Source organism: Poeciliopsis prolifica, unplaced genomic scaffold, assembly GCF_027474105.1.
Source record: "Poeciliopsis prolifica strain line A6 unplaced genomic scaffold, Auburn_PproV2 SCAFFOLD243, whole genome shotgun sequence".
In the NCBI taxonomy this organism is placed as follows: Eukaryota; Metazoa; Chordata; class Actinopteri; order Cyprinodontiformes; family Poeciliidae; genus Poeciliopsis; species Poeciliopsis prolifica.
In genome coordinates this window covers 9,803-32,525 of record NW_026562618.1, presented here as the reverse complement: position 1 = coordinate 32,525, position 22,723 = coordinate 9,803, and the positions used below count along the sequence as shown (strand labels likewise).

Genomic DNA, 22,723 nt, shown 5'->3' with positions numbered 1-22,723 from the left:
AGTTGGTGTTTAAAAAACATGAGCGATGTTTTCGACATAACAGGGAATATGCAATGTCATTTTTAGCACTGATTATAAACCATGGTTGGCTGGTTTTATAACGTGCATGCTCAATAGATGTCAGATTTATTACTGGATACACAGCTGGTTTGGAAAGAGTGAGGAATCACACAGCTGCTTGTCACGTTTATAATTTTATTATTCTGAAAGTCGCAGTAGTACAAGGCAGCAAAAATGATTCTGGAAAAAAAAGGGGAAGAAACACCTTTCAGGACGTTAACATTATTTTTGTTGACAGGATTTATTACAGTCTTCACTGCTACATCCCAAAAACATCACTGAGGAGGAGAGAAAGGGTGTAGTTAGTAAAGTCAGAAGCGAGTGAGATTCAGAGGGACAGATGAGACAGCAGCGGGTGGAAGCAGGCTGAAATTTGTTTTTGTAGAGAAAAGAAAGGAGTGGAAGCAGATTTTTTGTGTTTTTGCAGCGTGTAACATGTGGTTCGGTTGGGTGATGTTTTTCTGTCTCTCCCAAACAGAACCGGCCAGAGTTTGGGATCAACAGCTGACAGGTGAGTTGTGAATAGTTTTACTTTCAACTCACTCATGTCCTATTTAGTTTAATGCCCTTCGTTTATTCTAAAATATTTTCCAACGCAAATTAATTCAGTTTAGTATGTAAATACATGAGATCATAGCCAGATGGCTAATTTTCAGGTCGGTGTCAAAGACTTGAAAAAATAATAACAAAAACAATATCGGCAGATGCAATTCTTCTTATAATGCAATGTTTCATTCTAGAAATTCTAAATATTGTAAAATTTCCACAACATTTTGCTTTATCTCATCAGTTCTCAATTTAAGTGTAATTTAGTGTCACTGTTGAAAGTGTTTCCTATTTAAGCGTGCTCCAAACCACAAAACTTCAGTTGGAATCTTTATAAAGGAACAAATGGGCATACCATGACTTTTTCTGTTTTACTCACAAAAGTGAATGAACAAGTTTACAATAAAGGACAGTGTATAAAAAAACAAAAAAAAAACTTCCCCACAAGCATGCAACTTAGACTAAGCAACAACCCACAAGCAGTCTGTTGCAAGTTTAAAATTAGATTTGGACCTGCTTTTCTTCTTGCCACTCTGCTGCTTTCTGGCAGAAGAGAAAAATAGCTTAATGGTGCTTTTCTTGATCTTGATCAAAAATATTTTAGAGCTGTAAATCACCCTCATGTATACGCTAATGGTGAAGAAACAACTTACCATTACAGGAAAACTAGACTTTGCACTCGTGGCAGACTCTGTGGACAGGGAGATTTTATCATCGCAGAACGAGTGGCACAAACACAGGCTTGATTGGCAGTCCTAAGAACTTCCTCCTGGCTCTGATTGGTTGTTTTTAGTTAGCACTGGGAGAAGGCAAAGGAGGTTGATTTTTTCACAGTTTATCTGACTCATACCATTCTGTCATGACATACTGTCAGTTTCACAACATATCTAAAAAAAATATAGTTTATAAAAGTTACACACTGCAGCTGTAAGGTAATGAGAAATTATGACTGAGATCATGACACTTCTACTGTATCAGGAAAACTGTGGAAAGTCAACAATAACCCAATCAAATTGCACATTTGTCTTTATTTCTTTCCTGTCTCCTATGCAATTCAACTCTTAAGAGTTATGTTTTGTAAAAACAACGTTGATCCCAAGAAAGTCGTTGACGCCGACTTATCCGGACTGTAAAAACAGGGAGAGCCAAGCTAAAAAATTAATTGTGCGCCCTGTTATGACCTCAGTTTTTTTTGGCCTCTTGTCTCTTGTTCTGCTTTTAAGTTAGCTAAACAAGAAGTTTGAAAGTGATCCAAACATTTTAGAACGAGGCTGTAATGAAAAATAGAGTGATTTTATAAGTCTAAACTCAGAATGTTGTTATTGTCTTTCATTCCAATATCTGTTCTAATTTAATTGATTTTATGCAGCTTGACCTGTGATGGGAAACACACATGCGATTTGGAGGGAAGAGATAAGTGTGAAAACAATTAAATATATCTGAGAATTTGAAACAGTGTTTGTTTGAGAAATAGTTTTGAGCTGAACATTCTGAACTCATCCGTTTCCCTAATTGGACAATGAAAAACAGAATATGTTGTCTCTTCTCCATGCTGAGCGCTGGATAAATAAAGATATGAGAGAATATCACTTGTTTCTTCCTTGAGAAGACTGGTATAAAAATAAGAGAGTGAATGTTATTTGGCTCTTTTCAAGATTCTTTGGTGTCATTTATCAAATGAGTCTCCTTAAAAGTCATTAAAATGTGGTCATTTTTGCTGTGGCGTGTCAGCAGATTGGAGGCTGTCCAAAAATTACACAGAGGGCAACAGCAGCAGCACTGTCTTCAAGGTTTTAATTGGAGTAGAAAGGTTAAGTATCGCTGTACTCCAAATGCAGCAAAGATGTCAGAAGAAAGTGACATACTTTAGGTGACAACTATTTTGGTGGAAAGCATTTAAGAAATGTGGAAAATGCAATTCTGCAGGAGTTGTTGGAAAGAACTGTAGATGTTTATTGTGGCTGGATGTTTGGGACGTGATGCCAACTCCTCCGGCCTCCGCTCAGGAAGGGTGTGTCCTCTCTGACCATGGTCAGAAACATGCAGCTAAACGTTGAGGTTTGCTAGCTCCTAAAAGAACAGGCAAGGGTCAGTTTTCAGGCCAAAGCATATGGTTTTTTATTGCTTTAAATGAGTCCCTCTTTTTTTAAACTCACTGGATTTTTCCACAAGCTTGTGATCCTACACCGCAACATTTTTAAAGAAATATTGTAGTTCAAACCTCACTTATAATCTTTAACAACTGCATGTTTTTACCAAAAGATATTATTTTTGAAAACATTGAGTTCATTCAAGCTTTCTACAGTTGCTTTGTTGAGTAATATCTAAATATTAGTCAAAGTTTTCAGGGTGGAAATTGCTTTCAAAAAATTGTGAGTGCAAGTTTGAATTTATGATAGATTCATTCTAAATCAGTTCTGATTGAGATGCTGTGCATGAATGGCCTCATTAAATGCTCAAAACCTCTCCAATGTGACAAAAATCTGCAAGGAAGTTCGGGTCAAAATTCCTTCAAAATAATGCAAAAGACTCCTTTTCCAAAGGAAAATTAAATGTTGTTTTAGTTATAATATTTAATTCTCTTCAGAGTGGTTGGGTGCTGATGGCTGTCTGACTGAAGACATTCTTAGTATAAAACAATCCGATTAAGAAGACGTTCATTGTTTTTCTGTAATGTTCCTGATTTTATGAACAATCCATCTTTGCACAGTCATCTCCATAAGTTCACCAGAACAGAACCAACCATTTTTATCCGTTCAGAGTTATGCAAGCCAATTTGTGGAAAATTATTTCACTGTAGCTTTATAGTACATCCACCCTTCAAGAATGGCTCAATTAAATCAACAAAGGCCCAGCATTTATGATGCTCTTGCCCTTGAAGAGATATCTAAACTCCCTTTAGGTACATAAATAATTATGAATACATACAAACACAGAAATCACAAAGCCTGTTATCAGCAAAATATGCAATTGCTTCACCTACTATTGTGCAAGGAAAAATGTTACCTGCTGATTAAAAATATACATATAATGTTTATGCCTGAAATACCAGGAACATATCTACAATCACTGATGAGTAAATTATCATCTTTATTGACAAGGTGTTCATCAAAATCTTTAATTTCGTCTCATTCCATTAAAAAAATGTGTTCTCTAAATTAGACCCAATTCTTGTACTTCCCCCTAAAAGAAGAACAGATGTTCAGATTGAATCTTGCCACTGACTCACCACATAGGTATTTTGTTACTTTATCCCAATGGCTGTGAATTTTCTAAGTGAACTTTTCAAACTAAAAACAAGCACCTAATTCACAAAAAAACTTTAAAAATTGTATATCTGCTTTGCATTAGACATTAGCAGTGAGTTTCAATTTGTTGTTAATATCAAAGTTCAAATTCTGTGTTAAAGCCAATCTGTAGCAAGAAGAAAGGTGCCATAAATAATTCATCTAGGAAAGTTAGTACAAAAAGAAAGTTTCCAGTTTCCAAAATGTATGCCTCTAAATTTCACATGACTGCATTGTAACTGAAACAGATGAGCCCTAAGAATTTATTTGCCCCCCATTATGATGAGACGTCAGTGTTCCTTTTACCAAACAGACGCTACATCAGGGTGGGTCCGCTGCTCAACAATCACACGTCTAGATTTACTGTGATATAATTGGCAGCCACAAAGGATCTGACACACAACACAGGGTGGAGAACATATACTAACAGAGAGCTAAGTCAATAAATATAGTCTTAAACTAATTAAGAAGTACCTCTGAGTGAGGTTGAAAGGTGTTTGCATGCACAGGGATGGGGTCGAAAAGAGAGGAATAGGTCTGGATATGCCCCCTTCTGGAAAATTTCATTTACAAGCCAAAAAGCTACCGCTCCATGGTTAGAGAAATTCATTTAAATTACTTCCAGATAAAAGTGGATTGTAGCTAAACTGAAGTAAGAGTGAATTTCTCAGGCAATTATCTGAATAATTTAATCTAATATGTAAAAAGAGGGTGTGGGAGTAGTGCCCGCACACAATGGAGTACAAAAATAGAGTAAAAGTCATGTTTTCTAACACCTGAATCAAATACATTTCTCATTACCAGGCCTCTGTAGAGTTGCATAACAGGGTGACTTGGTAATTTAGTCATTTAATGTAGGTGTGCTGGAGTATGGATGAGTCTAAAAGTTGTGAGAAACTTTGATTTTATGTTATTCTTTCAAAAAATGCAGAAACAAGTCAGCATGCACTTGTGCCGGATTTAACACAACTACAGCCACAAGAGTGATTAATACACCTAAAAATCAATTATTAGAATGAGAAAGTCAACACTTCGGCAATATTATCCTGATTAAACTAGGGACTTTTTAGCACATTTGTTTTTTTGCCTTTTTTTTGTCTAGTTGTGATGGTATTTTTCAGACATGGTAAATCAGAAAGTTATAAATTATTTGGACAAGCATTGTATGGAAGCTGGGACACAGATTTCTTCGAAATTCCTTTTTAAACTGTTAGTTTCCAATCACTTTAGTACCCAAATATTCGAGGCAATTTCCCACCTTTGTGCTTCATGCAACGTTTAGCTAGCTTTGCGAGCTAGCCGTTGTAACGGTTAAAAAAAATAGCAATAACGGCGGACTCTTGTTAAAGAATGTTTGAGCACAGGTTTCCTCGCCGGACCACAGCAGGTCCGGCAGGGTCACCTCACTCAGTTTTAATCTGCTCAGACACAGAGACTCCCCCACTGGGAAAAAACCCACGGAGCAGCAGAGGCTAACTCTTCGCGGCAGCCGGGCTGACCACGGCAAACATCGCCGGGGTTTCAGGGAGGAAGCTGAGCACGTCGGGGTGATTTCCTGGCTTTTTTCCCTCGGTAACGCTCCTGCTAACGTCCTCCTGTAATCTACTGAAAGCCAGGAACAAGAAAACAGCAAACACGTTGTACAGGAGGAGACCCTCATTTAGGGTTAGATCAGACACCCCGTGGAAACCAAGCGTTCGCATGGGTATATATATATAGGCTGCTTTGTGACGTCACTACGGTGTCCGGGAAAGTGAATAGAGACAAACGAAGTGATAAATTGTTATAAGCAAATACTCTTGCTTACTTGCTTTGTCTTTTAACCCGCATTGTTGTCAAAGAAATAACTTCAGTTCTTCTCAAACCTTCTTTCTTCACTAAATATATAGTTAGGCCAATATATATAAAGAAAAATAATGGGGCTAAAAAACCATAATGGTCTTTGACCAATTATTGTCAAAAAATAATAATTTCTTCTCAAACCAGTTTGTCTTTACAAATATAGATAGCTAAATAAACTATGTATACATATATATAGTGTATACTACATAAATGTAGTATATACTATCTAGTATATAGTACATATGTATACAGTTTATATACAAACACACTATACTTGTTTTTTTAGCCCTGTTTTTGTAATGGGGCTAAAAGACCAAAGAAACAGAGCAACAGTATCCAAAACAGTGTAGCAGCATCAATTGAATTTATGACAACCTCAATTTGTCTGTTCTCATAAATGAGTATTAATGAGACTGCTAAATTTTTAATCACTGACGAGCCTTCACAATTGTGACACTTATATGTCCACCATTTGCAATTTTTTTTATCTCTTTCCTACATATTTTTAATACTGAGAAATGGTAAAAAAAAAAAAAAAAAACATCACTGTCTCAAATTCTTATGATTTGGACTCTTTTTGCAGCCACACCACCTTGAATCTTGTAGACATTGTCATTGTTCTTGCATAAGTAAAGTATTTTAACTACTCAAGTGGAAGATAATCGATTCAACAACTGAAGGTTAGCCCACATATGGACATCAATAGGACAACAACCCCACACACAAGATGCCAATTATCCACAGAATGTTGTGGGACATTAAGAGAGCTGTAAATAAAATGAATAAAACGAATGCCTGTAAACCTCAATGAACTTCTCAACAATGCAATTTTGGAAAGAATGGGATTATGCAAAGCTTTTACTGCTAAAACTTTCTTCTCGTTAAATAATGTGCTTCTGGGATCTCTTATGTTTCTTTGCACATTTAAGCTTAGAATTAAATACTTTCAGCAGCAACTACATATTATTATTATTATTTTTATTTTATTTGAATAAATAATAACCAGAAGTAAAATCAAAATCTACTTGAATTTTTTTTTTAAATATTTTTTTCAATTTCCTCTAATTATGTTTTTTCTCACAAAAAGCCTTCCAGAGTTTATTTTATACAATTATTGCCAAACGTGCCAATTTGCACCTCTGAAGAGGTGGTTTTTTGAAGCTAAATAAGGCTGAGGTTGGGTAAGGACAAAAATGTCTGCATGTATAAATCAAATTATGAGGATAAATATACCAGCAGAACAAGAATTTTCCACACGCCATGAAAAGCACAGCACACTGCAAAAATAAACTTTTAACATAAGCCAAAAAGATGTGGTTTGAAATAGGGTCAAGTTGTCAATTAAAACACCCAAAAGTTTAAACCAAAGCCTACCTACCCCAGTTTGCTTACCAGATATGGTCAGATTTGATTGCAGGGTTTGACAACTCAGTCAAAGCAGAAGAAAAACATTCTATTGTTTTGTATTGTTTCTGCAGTCATTCAACAATGGTGTTTGCTAACAAAGGCAAGGCAGAAAAATTCAAAGAAAAAGTTTTAATTTCTCTCAAGACTGACTGTCTGAACACAAAACCACAGCTGTAAACATCACATTTTAGAGTTGCAATAAAACTGACATATGATTTTCTTTTTTCCTTTTGATGGAATGCTGCTTTTATTTTAAAATGCATTATATAGACCCATAAAAAATGGCTTCTTATCTCTTTCTGACAGATGTTTTGTACAGTTTGATCCCGCATCAGCGTGAAGAGTCAGCTGCTGGCTATAGAATTCGGAGTTCTTCTTTGGGGAGAACAAGCCGGGCAGTTCTGGGTGGAGGACTAACAATCAACACGTTGCCAAACAACATGACACATGTAGTGGTGAGAGCTTCCCAAAGTGTTTCTTCTTCAGTAAATATTTAAGGCATGTAATAGTACTTAGGTTTGTAACTTGATGTATTTGTTTTAGCTGAGGTTAAACAGTGCCCTCTTTAGGAAAGAAATATTTACTCCTCTACACAAGCTTGGAACGGCATGAAACATGAGGATATTTGAATATGTTTCTGAGGTCTTTTGTAACCTGTGATCCACATCATTTTTGTCTTGATGAAGGATTCTGGCAAGTACTACACATGGCGCAGGTTTGGACCTGAGGACCAGCGAACCCAGGACCTGTGGTTTGACATGACAGACGTCCGACATGGCCAAGTTAGAGTCCACAGCATTCTGTCAAATTCATACAAACAGGCTGTGGTGAGTCTTACTTACTGATATTTGTTTTAATAAATTAGAAATAAAGCCACTAACTATATAATTGTTCCACCACTGTCCCACCTGCATACATTTTTTTTGCTGTTAAAACTTTTCTCTTTTATTTTTGCACATTTGATGAAAAATTTATAGTGTTGATCAACAAAACTGAGAAATTCAAACTTAGAATTGATCACTCTTATACAAAATAATAAGAGTGATCCAAGTGTTCTTGCTACCAAGTGTTCTTGCTACAAACACGCTAGAACACTTGGTTTGATTCTTCTCTATTTACCTTCTTTAGAAATTGATTTCTGTTTGCAATAACTTGCAAAAGTATGCATACTCTTTGAATGTTTAAAGGTTAGTGTCTTGTTGGATATAAAGTGAGATAAGAATACAATTGTCATAATCACACATGCTGTGCAGGCGATACAGCAATCATGAGAAAAAAGAATCATTTTTATAAGAGTAAAACGACAGTAAACAGAAAGAAAAATCGCACATGATTTTGAAAAAAAGGGGTTTTCCAAAACAATGACAAGCACTACCTCAATATTTAATTTCTTCCATTGAATGCATTGTTGGAATGACCTCTTGTATGCAAAGTCAGACCTTTCCGAGTTTGACTTTTTCAAAATATTAACTGAAAATTTTGGATTTTACACAAATGTGGAAAACTGGAGCACCAGTTGTGGTGAAATCTTCAGGTTTAGTAACATTACATCTTGAACTGGCTCTTATCCTTTTAGCAATGTTCATGGAGAGCTACAATTTGGACAATGTTGAACAGTGATAGATTAAATTAGAACTGATTTGAAATCCTGGTGGATGAAGAAGCATTAAAAGTGTTATTAAAGCAGTTCAATCTATGTTTACTCTGTCTCTATAGGTCCAGGTCTGCAGAAATGAAGTTTTCACTTTGTCAGAATGTCTTTTTACAAACAGTTGCATATTAAGAATTAACAAGGAAAGTAACAGGGGGCACCCAGATTTGAACTGGGGACCTGTTGATCTGCAGTCAAATGCTCTCCCACTAAGCTATACCCCCACAATATGTATGTTTTTCATTGCCATATACAATGATGACTTCAGATATTTACTGAAAAGATTTCTAGTCTTTTATATGTAGTAGATATATTAAGTATAACCTATTTAACCTAATTTAAAATATTTAGTTATACTTGATGTTAATTTTTTTCCCAAAGTAACGCTGTAGAGATTTAGCAAGCTGACATCTGAAAACCCGGTATCCAGAATAATAATAGGAATGTTTTGATATTCTTTTGAATTTAACAAAACTGATTGGCTGACATAAAAATATTTGTTACATGCTTGTTTTGTAGATCAGGATGTTTTAACTCATTTGAATTAATGTATGCAAATATTATTTTGCATCCAACAAGTGTTCAGACTTGAGTTTTAAATATGTTGAAATCCATTGCATCCTCCATTAGGAATTTTTCAGAAATGCCATGATTAGATAAATCTGATAGATTAGCAATTGTTTTGTCTGTAATCCCAAAATTCCTTCCCTTTTGTCAACAAATGTATGAAATCCCGATTTTTATTTATTTATTTTTAGTTAACATTACATCTACAATAACTTCAGAATACAAAGTCGGAAGATCCAAGTTATATTTTTGCACTTACTGACTGCTACTTTGTCATTATATCAATTTATGTCTTTTCTGTTTGCAGAGAGTCGCCTTGTCTTTTGACTTCCCTTTTTACGGACATTTTTTGAGGCAGATTACCATTGCAACAGGAGGTACAACTTCAGTAACTTTACAGATGTTCCAGTAACCTTTCCTCCAATCCACATATGCTCACAGAGCGATTTTTGAAACATATTGTCCCATCTGGTCTTTTTTAAAGGATTCATCTTCACTGGAGATGTTATTCACCGTATGCTGACCACCACACAGTACATCGCCCCTCTGATGGCAAACTTTGACCCCAGCTACTCTAAAGACTCCACTGTTCAATACCTGGACAATGGTATGACATCATCTCACATGTTGGCACCCAGATGTCACCCAGATGTTTGAAATTAACTTTTTGTCTGTAGGAAAGGTGTTCGTGGTCCAGTGGGAGAGGGTTCGACTTCCAGGCAAAGAGTCAGCTGGAGCCTTTACGTTTCAGGCTGCTCTTTATAAGACAGGAAGAATCTCTTTCAGCTACAGAGAAGTGAGTTGCCTGCGCTCCGAGATATGTAATCATAATTCACCAGCTTTGATATTCTTTTTCTGCTCAACAGATTCCTCTGACACTGGATGTGATCGGCTCTGCCGAACATCCAGTGAAGGCCGGATTGTCAGATGCCTTCATGGTCATGTCATCCACGTCACAATCACCAGGTCAATAGCTGCATTTCATCCACATAATTGCACAATTTGACATTTTGAAAATTAATTTGCTTAATGGAAACATAGCAATTTCCAAGAAAATTGTTGGAAAACTCAAATTTTTTGATGAAAGGTTTTAGCTGGATGACATAGTGTTTTTGGACCACATAGAAATTTGTTTATTTCCCAAAACAGCAATGAAAACACTTTTATTGCATCACAGGAGTCATGTGATCAACAACTGGATGTTACTGCTTTTGGAAAATTTGCAGAAAGATGTCAACAGAAAATAGTAGGAAGATGATGGTGGATCATGTTTTTTTTATTGACTTATTTCGTGAACAAACTCATTCACATGATTTTAATTGTATTTCTTATTTAATGGGAACACCACAATTGCGAGATTGTGTTTTATTTGACATTAGCAAAATGTCTATAAAGCTTGCACGCATTTGTAATGGAAACAGCTACTGGCACAAAACACAAGGATCATGGCTGGCATGTTTTTTAATGACTTATCAAATGAACAAACTTATTCTTTGGTGATTTTAACTGCATTCTTATTTAATGAAAAAAAAACAACAAATAAATAAAAATAAAATATATATATATATATTTTATTTTTATTTATTTTTTTTTTTTTTCATATATATATATATATATATATATATATTTATATATATATATATATATATATATATATATAACTGAAACCTTTTTAATGTTTTCTTACTTTTTTAAAGCTAATCAGTGTTGAAAACTGACCAAAATAGGAAAGACAGAAAAACATATCAATCAGTTATGGTGGATGTGCCGTATGTTCAGTCTACAGGTAATAGCTATTTGCCTAAACTTTCCCACATCTACTTTGGATATTTAAAATAACTTGAATTATGACAGGAGCAACAACATTTTGCATTTCAGTTTGCAAAGTTATGGGAATAATAAGGGAGGTAAAAAATTAAATTCAATAAAAATCAAACCTATCTTCTGGTAAGCAAGTTTCCATAATAACTGTTATCTGCTTGTCAGCTGGTGGCTTGGAGTTGTTGTCTGGGAAGTTTTTTTTTTCTATTCTTCCCTGAAAAATGTAAACATGTGGACTAACAGTGTGTGTTCTATGGTCAGATGAGACAAAGATTGAGCTTTTCAGCACAAACTTTCCAAGGGTCTGTGTTGAAATAGGATAAATATATAAACATCTCCTGCCTACTGTTAAGTCAGGTGGATGCTGAGGGTCTGTTGCTTATCCACAAACTCTGTTAGATATCACTGATTTCTTTTTTGCTGTCGTTTAAATTCCAGGACATTTTGTACAACAACCTGCTGTTCTCTGCCAGGAAACTAAAAAGCAAATTGATATGTGGTTTTGCAGCTGGATATGAATTCAAAACATCAACCGAAACCCAACTTTATTTATAAGCACTTTCATAATAGCAAGCAAGACTGACCAACATCATATAAAAGCAACCAACATAAAACAACCGAGCAAGGGAGGTTATACACAACTTGACAAATAAAATGGTCTCTCTCATACAAGGATTGATGGCAATGAAAAAAGATGGGTTTTCAGAAAACAAGTAAAAAGAATATCTTTTTTTTTTTTTTGTATATATATTTATATTCAGGATGCATATCCAACAAAATCCACATCTAATGTACAGCATTTTTTCTTATCTTTTTCCCCCCCCTCTAAAATAAAACCCACCCACCTCCACCCCCCCACTCTCTCCATGTAGCAACACATATAGCAGTATTACATTTGGCACTACTCATTTTTGAAAGGCCAGAGTTAAAAGAAAAGAATACAACAAAAATATTAGAAAGATCGAAACAAGACAGTAAAAATCAATACAGATCAGTCTCTCAGGTCCAATCTAGTTAGGATGTCCAGGAAGGGAGTCCATATCTGGTCAAACTTCGCCAATGTCCCACGTATCGAGTGTAGAATTTTTTCAGGAGTGCAGTATGACAACAGTTCGTTGATCCAATGCTTCTTGTTTGGAGGCTCCATAGTTTTCCAATTTTTAAGTATACATTTTTTTGCTGCGGATGACGTTAACAAAACAAAGTATTTCTTGCAAAAATTCAATTTCAAGGACCTAATATCTCCAAGTATCCAAATCCTGGGGTCAGGATCTAAAGGAAGCCCACAAACTGTTGATGTTATCAGTATTACATTATTCCAGTAGGTTTGCAAGTGTACACAATTCCAGAGCATATGAAGAAGATCGCCTACAGACGTCTTACACCTATGACATCTGTTAGTGATATTGGCATTCAGTTTTATTCAACCTATATGGAGTATAATATGTACGATGTAAAATGTTAAATTGAATTTGCCTGTGTTTTGTTGATATTAATACTGTTTGAGATGAGTTTAGTAATTCGCTCCAGTTTTTTCATCATAGTTGCAGTTTAAGTCAGATTCCCATTTCGATTTTGTCGAGTACTTGTTATAAGTTGGTGATGAGGCAAGAACCATTCTATAAACACAAGAAATAAGCCCTTTTGTAGTAATACGTTTTGGATCCAGTAAACATGATTCAAGCAGAGTTTCCTCTGGTTTATCTGGAAATATTTCCAGATATGACTCTTAATCCAGTGTCTGATCTGCAAATATTTGAATAAACTGTGTCTATGCAAGTCATAGGATTCAGATAATTGATCGAAGCTGGCAAAGACATTATTGGTATAAAGATCACCGACTGATCTAATGCCTTTTCTGACCCATGTTTGTAATATACCATCCGCTATAGGTTGGGGAATGCTGGGGTTATCTTTAAGTGGAGTGTTAACCAGTAATTGTATGTTTAGGTGCAAGAAGGTATGTAGCTGTAACCATGCATTGTGGGTAGCTAAGATTAAAGGATTTGATGTAATTGTAGAGAGTTGCTTTTTTGAGCTCAAGAAAGGGATGATTGACAATGATCTGGATTTCAATTCTTGTTGTTCTATTGAGACCCACCTTACATTGTTACCATTTGAATGGGTCCACATCCATAGAGTACGGAACTGGGAAGCCAGATAATACACTCTAAAATTTGGAAGATTTAATCCTCCTTTAGCATAGGGAGCTTGTAAAGTAAGAAGCTTAACTCTTGGGACCTTCTTTCGCCATAAAATAGAGATATTGCTTTATCCAAATCTTTGAAAAATGTCATTGGGACTTTTAGGGGGATACATTGGAATAAATAAATAAATTTAGGTAATATAGACATTTTAATTGAGTTAACTCTACCAATCAAGGATAATGGGAGATCTATCCATCGTTCCAGTTCTGCTTTGGTTTTATTAAATAATGAGATGTAATTCCTTCTGTAAATTTGGTCATGCGAAGAACTAATATTAATGCCAAGGTATGTAAAACCATCCATACTCCATTTAAATGAGCCAGGCAGTAGTTGTGTCTCCTGTTCTGTCATATTAAGTGGAAACGCTTCACTCTTGGAGTAATTGATTTTGTAACCGGAAACTGCACTGTATGTCTCCAGGCATGTCAGTAAAGATGGTAAGGATTTAGACGGTTGAGATATAAATACTAACAAATCATCCGCATATAGTGCAATTTTATGTTCTTCTGTACCTATTTTTATACCTGTAATAGATAAATCAGATCGGATAGCTATCGCTAATGGTTCTATAGCAATAGAAAACAAGCTAGGAGAGCTTGGGCAGCCCTGTCTACAGCCGCGAAAGAGCGAGAAGGCGTCCGACAGAACCCCATTAGTCAGAATCTGTGATCTAGGGCCATTAAAGAGTGTTCTTACGTATCCAATAAAGGTTTCACCAAAATTCATGGTTCTCATGGTCTCAAAAAGAAAATCAGGTTCAATTCTGTCGAACGCCTTCTCAGCATCCATAGAGAGAATCACCAGGGGGTGTCTCTGTCTTTTAATGATATCAATAACATGAAGTAACCTCCGGATATTGTCTGCTCCCTGTCGATTCTTAACAAAACCTGTTTGATCTGCATGGATAATTTTTGGGATTATTTTCTCCAGTCGAGACGCTATTATTTTAGACAAGATTTTATAGTCAGAATTGAGAAGGCTCAGAGGTCTATAGTTGCTGCACTTTTGTACGTCTTTTCCAGGTTTGGGAAGTAATGTTATTGTTGCAAGTTCTAACGATTGAGGAAGTGTTGTCTTTTGGAATGCCTCCTTGATCATATTTGTAAGGGGAGTTAATAATTTGTTTGAAAAGGTTTTAAAAAATTCAATTGGAAAGCCGTCTGGTCCTGGGGCTTTATTATTTTGTAATGATTTAACAGCAAGGTGAACTTCCTCCTCACTTACTTCCCCATCTAGTATGTCTTTGTCAGCTGTATTAATCTGGGGTAAATGTAAATTATTCAAAAATTGTTTTATATCTACACTGTCTTTGCGAAGCTCAGGTTTATATAACAATTGGTAATATTTTTTAAATTCCAAATTAATGTCTTTTGTATTTTCTAAATGTCTACCATCATCTGTGTTAATACTCTGAATATATCTTTCACTATCCTCTTTTTTTATTTGCCACGCCAGGAGTTTGCTTGTTTTATTGCCGAATTCGTAGTAATGATATCTTGTTCTAGCCATTGCTGCCTCAGCTTTACTTGTACACAGGTTGTCATATAAAATCCGTTTTGTTTTAAAACATTAAGTAATTCTGGGCGCTTTGTTCTTGAATGATCAATCTCTAAACTCCTTATATCTTTTTCTAATTGAGAAAGCTGCTCCCTTTTTTGTTTGTTTTTATATGAGACATATGAAATAATGTGCCCTCTCATATAAGCCTTGAGCGCTTCCCATATATTTGAATGTGAGGAGGTATTTAAATTTACTTCCAAATATATATCAATTTTGGTATTCATAAAAGTGACAAATTCAGGGTCTCTAAGAAGATATTCTCTAAATCTCCATCTAGGAGAAGAGAAAACTGGTTGGTGTAGTTCTAGCTTCATTTGTATGGGATTATGGTCTGAAATCGTAGCAGCTAAGTAAGAACAGGATTTAATTTGTGACAAAAAGTGGGTGTGAGATCAAAAACATGTCAATTCTTGAATAAGTGTTGTGGACGTTGGAATAGTATGAATAATCTTTACCGGTAGGATTATGTAAGCGCCATACGTCCCCCAATCCTAATTCTTTCATGCCCTGGGTCAGAACCACCGCAGATCTGGATAGTGTAACACGTTTAGGAGAGGAGCGATCCATTGATGGATTTAGAACCAGGTTATAGTCCCCGCCCAGAATACATGGCGCTTCAATCGCTGCCAGTTTTAGAATTAAATCGTTAAAAAATTCTGGATTGTCAAAGTTTGGGCCATATAAGGATACAAGTATTACCCTATTTGTATTTATGATACAATCTACTAAAATTAATCTGCCAGATCTGTCATTATCTATATGATTTAATCGAAATCTGAGATTTTTGTTGATAAGTAAGGCTACACCTCTAGCTTTAGATGAAAAAAGAGGAATAAAATACCTGACCAACCCAATCCCTGCGCAACTTTAAATGTTCTATATCAGTAAGATGGGTCTCTTGGATAAAGGCAACGTCTGTGCTTAGTTTCTTAAAGTATGTTAGGACTTTCTTCCTTTTAATAGGATTGTTATCCTCTAACATTTAACGAAACACAATTTAGTAGTCCTGTCTTATTCATTTTAAGTAATATAAAGAAAATTTCTGAATAGGTAACATGGGATGTACATAACTTGGACAAAATAAAGAGATCTCTGATCTTTTACCATGAACTTACAGTTTTCAACATTAACGTGGTAAACGCCATAGAGAGAGTGTCCCCTAAACCCCAAAAGAAATGAATAAAAAGAGAAAACCCACACTTTAACCCCCATTAACCAAAAAAAAACAAAAAACAAAACAAAACAAAACAAACTGTGGGATAACTCCGCTTCTATACATTTGTAGTATCTTCCGCAGAAACAATTTTTCCAAAAAAGAACATGATTGCGCCAAAGAAAAACGCTCAGGAACCAAAATTAACTATATTTTAACAAAATACTTAACTCACCTATAATTTAATAGGCCGAGGTGCACTGCTACATGAAATGGATTAACATTTGAAGGAAAGTCAGAATTATGGGGTTTTTTTATGTAATATTGTTTTAAACCGTTAATAGTCATGGTGCCTGTTCTTCCTACAAGGGAGATGATCTATCCTTCGTCCTAACAGAGGTCAGGAAGGTCTCCACTTCTGATGGGCTGAAAAAAGCTTAAATCCTCCTCCATGTTCTGATCCTCAGCTTGGCAGGGTAGCGGTGGCGTATTCAATATTTTTCTCTCGTAGTTTTTTTTCTTCACCTCGCTGAAAGCGAGCATTTTGCGTTGCACCTCGATGCTGTAATCCGGGTAATGAGACTCATTATTATCCACAGCACTGTCCCCATTGTCCCTGGCCGCGCGGAGCACTTTGTCTTTATCCCTGAAGTTCAGAAACTTAACCAGGATAGGTCTGGTCCGGTCAGTCGCTCTCCCCAGGCGGTGTGCCCTCTCGATGGTAACCGGGGTTGGGAAGTGTTCCTCCCCGAGAAGCCGCGGGATTAGCCGTTCCATGTAACCAACCATGTCAGTACCTTCGGATCTTTCTGGGATGTTTTAATTTGACATTTGATCTCCTGCTCCGGTTTTCCAAGTCATCCGCTTTTTCTTTCAGGAAAGTTATTTCCTTCTCCATTTTGAGTATGCGTGTTTGTGCATCAGATAGGTTGTCTTCGTTAGCTCCAACTCTGGTCTCCATTTCCTGCACCTGTTCAGCCAGCGTTGACAATGACTGTTCTATTTTTGTTAGCGATTGTTGGATAATCTATTTTTTGATTTATATGCCCAGTGAGCTCTTCTTTTGATTCACGGATAGCCTTCATCAGGATTTCAATGTGGTTGTCTTGATCCGCCGCCATCTTCCCCGCGTGAGAGGCCTCTCTCTTAAGCCAGTGAAAAACTTCCAAAAACAACTAAGTTTTCGGTACTAATTAGTCAGGTTCAAGTATCCACTGTTTCAAGAATAATTCTATAACTGGAGCAATATAGCTGCTAGTGTAAAACCATTGCCGCCGAAGACTACCAGGAGCTCACCGACACACGTCTGCTGCAGAGGCTGCATCACGTTGACCCCCTATAAAAAGAATATCTTTGAGAAGATAACTTGTATTTCTCTTCCCTGAGCTACGACTGCCATCGGAAGAAATTCACTGCCCCCAACCAAAAGCAACTAATCAGAGGCAGGAGGAGGCGTCTTAGCACTGTCAATCATCTCATGCACTAAATGTGCTAATGGCAGGCAAACTTGTCTTTTTAAATTAGCTTTTGCTTGAATTGTTTGTGTATTTGTTATTTTGTTTCTTGAAAGGTGATAAATAAAGTTTTAGTTGCTACTTTCAGCTTACCGTTTAAGGAAAACTTTTTATCCAGCACCATCAGTGGCCATGCTAACTAGAATGAACATCACGATAGACTCTTCTCTCAGGAAGAAGGTACTCCTTAGAAAAACAAGGTTGGATGGAGGGTGATTGACAGCACTAAGACCCTCCTTCTGGCTTTGATTGGTTGTTTTTAGTTAACACTGGGAAAAGTCAAAGGATCTCTGTTTTTTCACAGATTATGTCTTGTACCATATTGTTACATGGTGACAGTTTAAACAAATATGTAAAAATACATATTTTTAAAAGTTACACACACCAGCATTAAGGTTTTTTTTTTTTACCAACAGAAGTGAGCAATGCCGTAATTAGTCATTAGACAATACTACGTTTACATTTTATTTCTCCTTTTCAAGATGGAGCTCAGCAAACGATCTATGAGTACCATCGAGTTGAAATCGACATGACAAAGATCACCAATTCATCTGCTATAGAGCTCACACCACTCCCCAGTTAGTGAAGTCTCTCATCTTTCACAAATATTTCATATCTTAATATAAGTTTTTAAAACAATTAAATCTCATTTTACTGTTTTTTTTTCTCCCCAGCTTGCCTCTTTCATGACAGCTGTGAGCGCTGCCTCTCCTCCAACCAAACGTCTGGTTGCAGTTGGTGTAACGTTCTCCAGAGGTGAGCAGCCAAACAACTCAGATAAAAATGTCCCTCTTTTTTTATTCAAACATTGTGTTTCAGGTGTTCCGATGGAATGGACCGTCACAGGCAGGATGGTTGGATTATTCTTGTTCGGAGGAGGTAGGACTGGGACACAGATGTTTGCTTTAATTTGCCTGCGTTTTGAAGTGAAACAGAGTTTTATTACTGTGTGTGTGGACAGAGCAAAGATGCAACTTGATGATTACTTCAAGGAGGATGATTTCACGGCTTCTTCTGTTTCACCAAAAACAGAGGACACAACACCTTTAATTCCAGAACAAAGAGACTGTAAAAGAGGTAATGTTTTCCATATGATTTTATTTCTTAAACATACTACTTCAGAACTGTGGAGCAGATCTAAAAGCTAAATACACTTATTTATTCCAGATGATGAGATTTTCATTTCGGGCAGTGGTGAGTATTAATAAAAGTTATTACTCAAAAAACATTGTTTCGGATATAAAAACACGGATGTTTATCTTGGCTTCAGATGTGAAAACAGAGTCTTCAACCAAAAGTAAAGAACTGTCTCACACTGGCATCATAGCCGGGATAGCAGCTGCTCTGGTCTTACTCTTGGCTTTGATATTTGTCGCCATTTGCATCCATTGCTATCCCACTGGCTTATCACCGCTCTACCTCATCCAGGTACACCACACATATAATTCAAATAAATTCTAACATCCTTCTTATGTTAATATTATATTTTCCATTAAATATTGCCAGAGACGCAAAAGCTACTGGCCATCCATGAAGTTCCAAAATCAGCAGCCTGGATACACAGAAGTGGAGGGAGAAGGTCATGAAAAATACAGCATCGTTGAAGCTGGGCCATGTTGAAATGTGCAAATCTGTGCAACCATCTACATTTTAAATTGAAGTTTTACTTTGAAGTTTTACTTTGAAGCACTTTGATTCAATAAAGAAATGGAAAAAAGGAAGTTTTAGTTTCTTGTGCCTTGAACTGAATGTTCTCACAAATCTTGAGCATGTTGAACAGTGCAAATTTATTTGTTTTTATTTTTTGTAGATAAAGGTGAGAGAAGTGTGGTGTGAATTTGTAATTACCCTAATTTTTTTCTGATTCCTCTTTATAAAGTCCATTTAAACCAATTAGAAGTCATTAAAATCAATAAAGAGAGTTTTCTTGTGTGTAATTTAATCTCAGGAGATGTTTTGTGAAGGTTAGTACATTTCTCCTGAAGAACGATGACGATTCCCAACGTCAGAAAATGTTGGAAATAGTTTTCCATATGACACTGCAATAGCTGAATGAAATATGTTTTAATTGATAACTGTGATTGAAAAGACCAGAGAAATAGTTAAAAAATAGGGTTTTGCTACATGTTTTCTAACCTTCTGTTCCGTTTTACTGTTTGATACTGTCCTACTAGAACTGTTTCACAATAAGACCCCTTTATTTTTTCTCCTCATCTTATTAAGTTGACTGGAAATGTCCAAATAATAAACAGTGACTTCCTGTTTCCCTGAGGCCTAATATGTGTTTGAGGCCTGCTTCAAAATGGGAAAAACACAAGAACATTCAAGTAAGGAAGAAGTGTTCAGCCTTCATATATAAAAAAAATTGCTGCAGAATTTGTAGTAATATTTAAATATTGTAAACACATCAAATCATTACACCTTCATCTTACAACTGTGTGAACACAATGGTAAGAAAGAGTCTAAAGCTCACTATTTTTAAAAAAATACAGCTTTGAATTACATCATGTAGTCCCAGAGTCATTTAGCTTACCTTTTAGTTTGTTGAAACAGAAAGACAGTGCTATTTTGCTGAATAAAATGTTATAAATAGGTCCAAACTCCTAATATAGAGTCCAAAGCCTAACCATGCGCGTTAAATTCATTTGTTTTTCTACATGATTGTGTTTTTCTATGTTTTCCGTGCATGGAAAACATGAATGGATGAAATTGTTTGCTATGGCGTTTGCCAGCAGGTGTCGCCCTATACAATTGTTTCACCTGGACATGAAGTAGGACATGCAGTGAACGTGGCAGATGTAAAATGTGATTTAGGAGCACTGAATTGGTGGAGTCCCAAAATCTGAAAGATGACTGCATTAGTTTGCTATGCAAGAACAGATGGAGCATGGATAGGACAAACAGGAGGTGCACTGGGCTCGATCAGACATCACTAAATACTGGGTTGCAGCACTGGTTTGCAGTAGTTGGTGGATGGATATTTTCAATAATACATTTCCCATTAAGTCATCTGAGGAGTAATTACTCATTCAATAAAAATTTAGGTGCGAAAAAAGCCCACATTGTATACCTCCCACCCCCCACCCCCTCTTCTCTGCACGGACACGCGCGTTGTAAGGAAGGAGAGGAGGACGTCGGGAGCGTGCTTTCCGTGTCTGGTTAGTAGACTGACAGCCAGCTGTGCGGCTACAACAACAATCTCCTTTACTACAGACAACTAGATTCTGGTTTTGGTCAGCCGCCGATCCCGACCGACTTCTGTAGCTGGTGTTTCAAAGCGAACACTCGACAGCACGCTGCCACTTTTGTCCCTTATCATCGCCGGATTGTCTGCTAACTAGCTAGAAGAGCGTTTCCTCCAACATGAATCCGTTGTGTGGCAGATGTAATCAAGTCGTTTACCCCACGGAAAAAGTGAACTGTCTGGACAAGGTAAGAGCTCGAAATATCTTTGTTTTTTCTTCTTTTTTTTATTTAGGGGAATAAAAGAAACCCGGTTGAGTTGTTTTGGACCCTATCTGGGTTTGCTTCTGCCTTGCTAAAGCGAAAGCGTTCGCGTGTTTCGGTGAATGAACTGAACTGAAGAGCCCAAGAGGAACAGGTACGTCGACGTTAGCAAGCTAGCAGCTAGCCAGCGTCTGGGAATGCGGTGGCACCACAACGTGGTCGAAAAGGGAAATAGTGCCCATCCTGGTTAATCAAGTGCTCCTTTTGTGTTAGTTTTGTGTATTAATTTGGATTAAGGTGTTTTATTTGCCCGCAAGCGAGGTTCGATGTGCTCCCGACAACCGAGCCTCGTCTGGGCCCGAAACGACAAAACGCACCACTGCCTTCAAACAGGGCGTTTTTATTCATTATATCGTACGTTTTTACCCTCGCACACAAATCCCCTCAGGTGGAGATATTTCCATCCAGTTTCTGAACAATACAGCACTTTATCCACGACCGAACACGTTTGTTTCCGTGTCCTGAACTCCTCCCAGGTAGCGCGGATTGTCTCAGTTTCACCGGCTAATCTCAAATCGGGGATTACTTGATGAGTTTACTCGTTCGGATTCACTCAAAACACACCGCTAATCTCAGATCAGGGGGTAATCTCATCAATTTTCCCCACCATGACTCTGTCGAGGTCAACATTGGCAGTCGTGGAACAACTAAAGGAAGTGTTAATGGTGCAAGTCTTGTTCCTGTTTTGTCTCTTAACTCGTAGAAAAACATGGCTGGGCAAAAAAAAACCCCAATTAAATTCAAGTTAAAGAGTTTTGCAACTATTTAACTGTACAAGACGCTGAAATCACTCGTGCTCAGTCCCTGCTGTACTCATCTGGGTGGGGTCTCTTTGCTTTGAATATGCATTTCAACATCTCTCTTACAGGGGTTGGTGATTGGGACTTAACTTTTCTTTTAATCAAGATATGTTCTTGTATTGTGAAAATGTGGTTTGTCATAAATTTATCCATTACATATAATTTGCTGTTTTAAAGACATATTTAACTTAAAATAAGCTGCATCGGTTACATTTAGACATGCATCAGTTAGTTCTGATTGTTGTTCCTTAAGTGATGCAAAACTAAAAATTTTAGGTTTGTCACAGGTGATGAACAAGTGAGGTTTTAAAAAAAATATATTTTTTTAAAATCAAATTCAAAACTATTCCCAAAAGTTAAAGTATCCTTGTTTTCTCTATGTGTCACAGTCTTAAAAGCAAAAGTTGAATCGGTGGATCTGACCTCAAGGAATAGTGGTCGGTTATTCAAAGCCTCATTAGCATAACTGAAGTTACATTCTGTGGAAGTATTCTGCTAAGCAGGTCGTGATAATTACAGTGATGACGATCATTTCTTGACAGAATGATGCAGGTTTTTAAAAAGAAAAAAATGTGTTCATGGAACTGATGTTGGGTTTTAATTACATCACTAGCTGGTTTCTCGGTCTCATCACTTGATTATCAATTATTTACAAAATTTCCAATATAAGCCTTACTACATTCACTGCTTGGAAAAAAAATGTTTTTTTTCATGCTTAGATGTTTCAAATTAAACAAAGTTTGATATCTTTGTATTTTTGTATTTATTCAGGGTAAGCTGCATAAATACAAAAAGCAGATT

The 22,723-nt window shown here is 36.5% G+C and overlaps 1 protein-coding gene and 1 non-coding gene across 2 annotated transcripts; one reads left to right on the top strand and one right to left on the bottom strand.

The window, feature by feature from the left end:
* Positions 1–393: 393 nt before the first annotated feature.
* On the top strand, positions 394–19,344 carry LOC129357345 (plexin domain-containing protein 1-like). The gene is given in 16 exon segments (XM_055026645.1): positions 394–571; positions 7,449–7,597; positions 7,829–7,969; positions 9,668–9,737; positions 9,845–9,967; positions 10,038–10,156; positions 10,227–10,326; positions 18,098–18,193; positions 18,290–18,371; positions 18,435–18,463; positions 18,466–18,494; positions 18,577–18,590; positions 18,592–18,692; positions 18,783–18,809; positions 18,886–19,043; positions 19,122–19,344. Coding segments are annotated over 16 exon segments (1,428 nt in total). The 5' UTR covers positions 394–495; the 3' UTR covers positions 19,236–19,344.
* On the bottom strand, positions 8,946–9,017 carry trnac-gca (transfer RNA cysteine (anticodon GCA)). Its single transcript has one exon. It is a non-coding gene; the product is annotated as a tRNA-Cys (tRNA).
* Positions 19,345–22,723: the final 3,379 nt, after the last annotated feature.